At 65.3% G+C, this 7070-nt stretch overlaps 1 protein-coding gene across 2 annotated transcripts; it reads left to right on the top strand.

The window, feature by feature from the left end:
• The first annotated feature begins 496 nt into the window (after positions 1-496).
• Positions 497-5296, top strand: ISYNA1 (inositol-3-phosphate synthase 1). Of its 2 annotated transcripts, none has more exons than XM_079328298.1 (11): positions 497-785; positions 1690-1814; positions 1897-2058; positions 2600-2729; positions 2803-2996; positions 3091-3240; positions 3318-3533; positions 3614-3778; positions 3849-3962; positions 4041-4258; positions 4897-5296. In XM_079328298.1, the coding sequence occupies exons 2-11, from the start codon at positions 1701-1703 to the stop codon at positions 5108-5110; spliced, it is 1677 nt and encodes a 558-aa protein (XP_079184424.1). In that variant the 5' UTR covers positions 497-785; positions 1690-1700; the 3' UTR covers positions 5111-5296. The 2 variants fall into 2 exon arrangements, with proteins under 2 accessions (XP_079184424.1, XP_079184425.1); XM_079328299.1 differs by having other exon boundaries at positions 497-791; positions 1696-1814.
• The last annotated feature ends 1774 nt before the right edge of the window (positions 5297-7070 follow it).

The following is a 7070-nucleotide window of genomic DNA, read 5'->3' as shown; positions in this document are numbered from 1 at the left end:
GACCTTAAGGGTGTCCGCGCCGGCGGCTCCATGATTTTGGGGTGCCCACCCAGGATAAGAGGGGCTGTGGGGTGCCGGGGTGCCCTGGCCGGGGGCAGCGCGGTGCCGGTGCCGGGCTGGCAGCCCCGAGGGAGCGGCGCCGTGGGAAGGCGCCCGCGGGTCCCGGGCGCAGGAAGCCGCCGGCCCGGGGCTGTCAATGGCCGGAAGGCGGCGGCGGGACCCCCGGTCCCGGCCCGGGACCGGCCCCGGCGACACTTCCCCTTCCCGGGTCAGCGGCCGCTTCCCCCTCCCGCCCGTCACCTCCCGCCGCCCCCCCGGTACGAGCGGCCGGCGTGGTGCGGGGAGCCCCGCACGTGCCCCGGGACCGGGGGTCGGGGGCTCGGGGGGGTCCGGGGGGTCCGGGGCTGCCGGTGCCGGTGGGCACGTGCGGGGGGGGGCGGGGCCGGGCGGGGGCGGGCCCGGGGCGGGGCCGCGGAGCCGATTAAGCGGCGGGAGCCGGGGCGGCCGCAGCGCGATCGCATCGTCCCCGCGGGGCAGCACCGGACACCGGGCACGGAACACCGGGCACCGACACAGCGACAGCGGGCAGCAACTCCGGGCACCGACACCGGGCACCGGGCACTGAGCAGCGGACAGCGGCTGTCAGCACTGGGCACCCAACACCGGGCACAGGGTATCGCCACCGGACAACGGGCACCGGGCACAATCACTGGCACCGGGCACCGGCACCGATAGAGACACAGACACCGGCTCCGGCTCCTGCGCGCCCGGCGCGGCCCGGCCCGGTGAGTGTCCCCGGAGAGGTTCGGGTTTGCGGGTCCGTGTCCCCCCGTGTCCCCGGCGGGGTCAGCTCTGGTCCCGGTGTCCCCCGCCTCCCCGGAGTGCGTTGACACCCGCTGTCCCCAAATCCCCTTTCCCCTGGAGAGGGACAGCTGTCGTTCCCACGTCCACTGTGCCACCCCGGGGTGCTGGGACAGCCCCTGTCCCCGTGTCCCCTCTGCCACCCCTGCGAGCTGGACAGTTTTGGTCGCGATGTCCCCTGGGACAACTCTAGGAGTGGGAACAGCTTGGTCCCCACGTCCCCTGCCCCATCTGTCACCCCAGGGTGTAGGGACCGCCCCTGTCACCAAATTCTCTGCATGCCTGAGAGCTGGGACAGCCCTTGTCCCCATGTCCCCTGCACGCTCTGCCACCCTCAGGAGCAGGGACACCCCTGGTCCCCGTGTCCCCTGTGCGCCACCCCAGGGTGCGGGGTTGTCCCCACGTCACCTGGAAGCGACTTCCTGTCACCCCCAGGGATCGAGGGAAGACGCAGTTCCCAGGTCCCCTGCAAGCCGCATGTCCCCTGGGAGCATCCCTAGTCCCCCACGCCTTCCTGTGCCACCCCCGGGGCGGGGACAGCGGGGACAATCCCGGCCTGCCCTGAGCAGGACCCTCGGCTCTCTGGACCCTCTGTGAGGTCCCGGGGTGAGTCTGTCCCCCCCTAAACCCCCCCCTGTCCCGCGACACGGATGGGAAGGAGCTGCAGCGACCGTCCCAGTGCCACCAGCACGCTGGGGAGGGCAGGGAGCCAAGGTCCCCACGGGCGGCACAGCCACGTCCCAGCAGGGCGGAGGTCCCGGGGGGGCCGGGGGGGTGGCCCGGCGGTGCCAGGCCAGCGGCGCTGACACCCATTTCCTCCAATTGCTGCTCCAGGAACAATGGCAGAGCCGTTCCTCGTGGAGAGCCCCAACGTCACCTACAGCAAGGACTTCATCGAGGCCAAGTACACGTACAGCACCGTGCACGTCTGCAAGGAGAACGGCGTCACCAAGGTGGGCAGGGGCTCCGGGGGGCTGGGGAGGGGGGAGCTGCTCGTCCCCGCTGTCCCCAGCTGTCCCCTCTCTCTGTCCCCAGGTGCGGCCGTGCTCCACCCGCTTCACCTTCCGCACGGGCCGGCAGGTGCCGCGCCTCGGGGTGATGCTGGTGGGCTGGGGGGGCAACAACGGCACCACGGTGACAGCGGCCGTGCTGGCCAACAAGCTGGGGCTGTCCTGGATGACCAAGACTGGCCGCAAGGTGGGTGTCCCCAGCCAGGTGGGTGTCCCCGGTGTGACCCCCTACAATATGTGTGTCCCCAGAGAGATCCCGGTGAGGTGGGTGTCCCCAGTGTGACCTCAGTGAGAGGGTTCCCCTTAGTGTCACCCTTGCCAGGTGGGTGTCCCCAGTGTGACCTCAGTGAGAGGAGTGTCCCCAGTGTCACCTTTGCCAGGTGGGTGTCCCCAGTGTCACTCCAGCAGGGTGGGTGTCCCCAGAGATACCCCAGCAAGAGGGATGTCCCCAGTCTGATGTCAGTGAGGTCAGTGTCCCCAGCAGGGTCCCTACAAGTGGTGTGACCCCAGAGTGACCTCAGTGGTGTGGGTGTCCCCAGAAGGACCCCAGCAAGCTCCTGGGACCTGGGGTCATCTCACAGGGATGGGAACACCAAGCTCAGCTGCCCTGCACCCCAATCTCCTCCCTGCCCCTGCAGAGGGGCTCTGCAGCCCCAGCCCCTCATTTTGGGGGTGCTGGGACCCCTCCTGCCCCTGCCAGCGCCTCACCCTTGCCCGTCCCATCCCAGAAAGCCAACTACTACGGCTCCCTGCTCCAAGCCTCCACTGTGTGCCTGGGCACCGGCCCCTCCGGTGATGTCTACGTGCCCTTCCGGGACCTGCTGCCCATGGTGCACCCCAACGACATCGTTTTTGATGGTAGGTGGGACACGGGGGGGACCCCACAGCGGGTGGGGCGCCCCGAGCTCTTGGGTCACCCCGTGTCCCCCAGGCTGGGACATCTCCTCGCTGAACCTGGCCGAGGCCATGAAGAGAGCGGAGGTGCTGGAGTGGCCGCTGCAGGAGCAGCTCTGGCCCCACATGGAGAAGATGAAGCCCCGACCTTCCATCTACATCCCCGAATTCATCGCCGCCAACCAGGAGGAGCGGGCGGACAACGTCCTGCGCGGCTCCATGGCCGAGCAGGTCCTGGGGCGGGGCAGGGGAGGGGACAAGGGAGGGGACAAGGGAGGGGACAGTCACCGAGCTGACCCGTGTCCCCTCCTCCGCCTCGGCCCAGGTGGAGCAGATCCGCAGGGACATCCGAGACTTCAGGGAGAGCAGCGGCGTGGACAAAGTCATCGTCCTGTGGACGGCAAACACGGAGAGATTCTGCGACATCGTGCCGGGGCTCAACGACACCGCCGACAACCTGCTGAGGGCCATCGAGGTCAGGGGGCGGCCGAGAGGAGCGGGAGGGTGACACCGCAGCCGCGGTGGCACTGAGCCCTCCCCGTGTCCCCGCAGCGAGGCCTGGAGGTGTCCCCGTCCACGCTTTTCGCCGTGGCCAGCATCCTGGAGGGCTGTGCCTACATCAACGGGTCCCCGCAGAACACCTTCGTGCCCGGGGCGGTGGAATTGGCCGCCCAGCGCCGCGTCTTCATCGGCGGCGACGATTTCAAGTCGGGGCAGACCAAGCTCAAGTCGGTGCTGGTGGATTTCCTGGTGGGCGCCGGGCTCAAGGTACGTGGGGGGCTCGAGGAGGGGGTGTCCCCCCATGCAGGGGACAGGGGGTGACCTGCCCGTGCCCCCCCCTGCCCCAGACCAAGTCCATCGTGAGCTACAACCACCTGGGCAACAACGACGGCAAGAACCTGTCGGCGCCGCAGCAGTTCCGCTCCAAGGAGATCTCCAAGAGCAACGTGGTGGACGACACGGTCCAGGCCAACCCCGTCCTCTACGGCCCCCAGGACAAGCCTGACCACTGCGTGAGTTGGGGGGCTCCGGGGGGGTCGCTCAGAGGTGACAACGGGGCTGACAGGGCCGTGGCTTTGGCAGGTGGTGATCAAGTACGTGCCCTACGTTGGGGACAGCAAGCGGGCGCTGGACGAGTACACGTCCGAGATCATGATGGGCGGCACCAACACCATCGTCATCCACAACACCTGCGAGGTGCGTGCGGGGCCCCCGGGCTGTCCCCGGGCTGTCCCCTCAGTGCAAAGTGCCTCCTGACCCCCTGGCCGCCCGCAGGACTCGCTGCTGGCCAGCCCCATCATCCTGGACCTGGCCATCCTGACGGAGCTGTGCCAGCGCATCACCTTCTGCACGGAGGCGGATCCCGAGTTCCAGGGGTTCCACAGCGTCCTGTCCATCCTGGCGTTCCTGTGCAAGGCGCCGCTGGTGCCCGAGGGCAGCCCCGTGGTCAACGCGCTCTTCCGCCAGCGCAGCTGCATCGAGAACATCCTGAGGTACCCCCCAAGTGCCACCACCCCCCTGCCCACCCAAAGGCTTGCAGGGTGTCCAAATCTGAGGGTCCTGGAGCTCAAGGTTGGGGGGTGGGTCCCAGTGTCACCGGTGGGTTCCAGTATGTGCTGGTGGGTCCCCCTTTCCCAGTTCTGGGGTGCCCAAGGGGAGAAAGGTCCCAGTGTTGGGGTGTCCCAAACACAGAGCCTGGTACTCAGTGCCCAGGGGGCCCTGCACCAATGGCTCCCAGTCCCCAAAACTTGGGGTTCCCCATGCCAGCGGGTCCCAAAGAGTGGGGTTCCTGCACCAGTGGCTCCCAGTAACTAAACTCTGGGGTTCCCAGTGCCAGTGGGTCCCAAAACTTGGGGTTCCCTGCACCAGTGGCTCCCAGTAACTAAACTCTGGGGTTCCCAGTGCCAGTGGGTCCCAAAACGTTGAGGTTCCCAGTGTCAGTGGGTCCCAAAACTTTGGGGTTCCCAGTGCCAGTGGGTCCCAAATCTTGGCTTCCCAGCGCTTGGGGTGCCCAATTCCAGTGTCCCCCAATCCCCAGTATTTATCACCAGCACATCCCAGTGCCTGGCACACCCACCCCATTCCCCCCAGTGCCACCTCCCCACCCTCCTGACCCCCCTGTGCCCCCCAGGGCCTGCCTGGGGCTGCCCCCCCAGAACCACATGCTGCTGGAGCACAAGATGCAGCGACCAGCACCGAGCCCCAAGCGTGCCTGTCCCGGGGGGGCTTCCTGCCCCCTCCTCCCCAAGAAGAGCCCGGCAGCCCCCGCCCAGCTCAACGGGCACCCCTGCGCCCCCCGGCCGGGGCCCCCCCGCGCCCCCCTGCACATCGACGGCGCCGACTAACCCCGCCCACAGCAGCTTCAGGGGGTTTGGGGGGTGGGGTTTGGGGGGGGCGTGTTCTTCCCCTCCCCCCACCCCAATTATTGATGGTGACTTCAAACTGTGAAGATTTGTACCCACCAATAAACCCGGAGCACAGCGTGACCCCCTCAACCCCCCCTCCCCGGTTTTTGGGGTCTCTTCATTTGGGTTTTGGGGTTCCTCGCTTGGTTCTTGGGGGCTTGTGTGGTATTTGGGGTCCCCTCACCTGGTTTTGGGGGTCTGTGTGTACCTTCACCTGGTTTTGGGGTTCTGTGTGTTTCTTCACCTGGTTTTGGGGTCCCCTCACCTGGTTTTGGGGGTCTGTGTGTTCCTTCACCTGGTTTTGGGGTCCCCTCACCTGGTTTTGGGGGTCTGTGTGTTCCTTCACCTGGATTTGGGGTCTCTTCACTTGGGTTTTGGGGTTCCTCGATTGGTTCTTGGGGGCTTGTGTGGTATTTGGGGTCCCACAGGGAATCTCACCTGGTTTTGGGGTTGTGTGAGTAACTTCACCTGGTTTTGGGGTCCCTTCACCTGGTTTTGGGGTCCCCCCACCCCCAGCAAGACCCAAATATCGCCGCCTTCTGAAAAAAAATCAAATTACATTTATTGATGCAGGGGAGAAGGTGTTGAGGGGGTCGTGGAGTGGGATTTTTTTCTTTTTTTGTCATTTTAGAGCTTTTTTTTCTTTTTTTCCGCTCTTTTTGTATTTTTTCTTTTTTTTTTTTTTTTTTTGTCCTTTTTTTTGGGGGGGGGAGGGGGATGCTCCCCTTTTTTTTTTTTTTTTTTTTTTTTTTTTTTTTTTTGATAAGCAATGGGGAGGGGGGAATCTAGAGGCTTAGAAATGAGGGGGGTCCCTACACAGAACGACTACGCCTATGGGGGGGGTCACCCCTATGGGGGCTGCCCCCCATTTTGGGGAGGGGGACACGAGGGGGACCCCCCGTTGTGGGGCTGTACAGGGGAGGGGGGGTCTGGGTGTGCGGCGGCATTTTTGGGGGGGTTTTGAGGAGGGGGTGGGAGGGGCTTTGAGGTCCTTTTCTGTTACAAAAGAGGAAAAAATCAGCAAAAAAAAACCAAAAAAAAACCCAAAAAAAGGAAAAAAAAAAAGGGAAAAAAAATCAAAACCACACCAAAAAAAAAAAAAAAAATCCTTCATATTAAAGTGGTCCCTGGGGGGGGTCGGGGGGGCCCCGGTCTGGCGCTCGGGGGGGGGCCGGGGGTCACAGTGCTGGCTGAGCACACAGACGGGGCTGGGGGGGCTGGGACCCCCCCGGGGCTGGGGGGGCTGCTCTGCACTGGGACCTGCCCTAAACAGCACTGAGGGGGCGGGGGGCGCTCCATGGGGGGGGTCACGGCTTGGCCCCACCCCCCACTCATTCCCCCTCCCCCAGCACAGCTCGGATTTTGGGGGAGGGGGGGTCTGCACCCACATTGGGGGGGCTGTGCTGGTTCTGCCCCCCCCCTTTCTGATTCAGGGCGTGTTTAGGGGGGCACTGGGAGAACTGGGAAGGGTCACACAGCTCAGTGAAGCCCCCCCAAAATTGGGGGAGGGATTGGCACCACCTGCCATGGAGGGGAGGGGGGTCACAATGCCATGAAACCCCCCAAAAAATCCCCCTCCCCAGGCTTGGTGGGAGGGCACAACACCCCAAAAACGCCCCCTCAGCACCCCCCCAGTGCCAGACCCCCCAAGGAGGGGGGACTGTGTGGGAATGTGGGGGGTCCCCAGTGCTGGAGGAGGGGGTGACAAACGGGGTCCCAGTACAAAAGGGGGGCTCCCAGTGCTGGGGGGGGTGCAATAAATGGGGTCCCAACAATTTGGGGGGGTCAATCCCAGTGCTGGGAGCACTCCCAGTTCAGGGCAGTGGGGAGGACTGGAAAAAGGGGCTCCCAGTGCTGGAAAACTGGGGAGGGGTCCCAGTGCTGGAAGGAGGGGGGGTCC

The sequence above is a fragment of the Erithacus rubecula genome (genome assembly GCF_903797595.1).
Source record: "Erithacus rubecula genome assembly, chromosome: 28".
In the NCBI taxonomy this organism is placed as follows: Eukaryota; Metazoa; Chordata; class Aves; order Passeriformes; family Muscicapidae; genus Erithacus; species Erithacus rubecula.
This window is presented reverse-complemented; position numbering and strand designations above follow the sequence as displayed.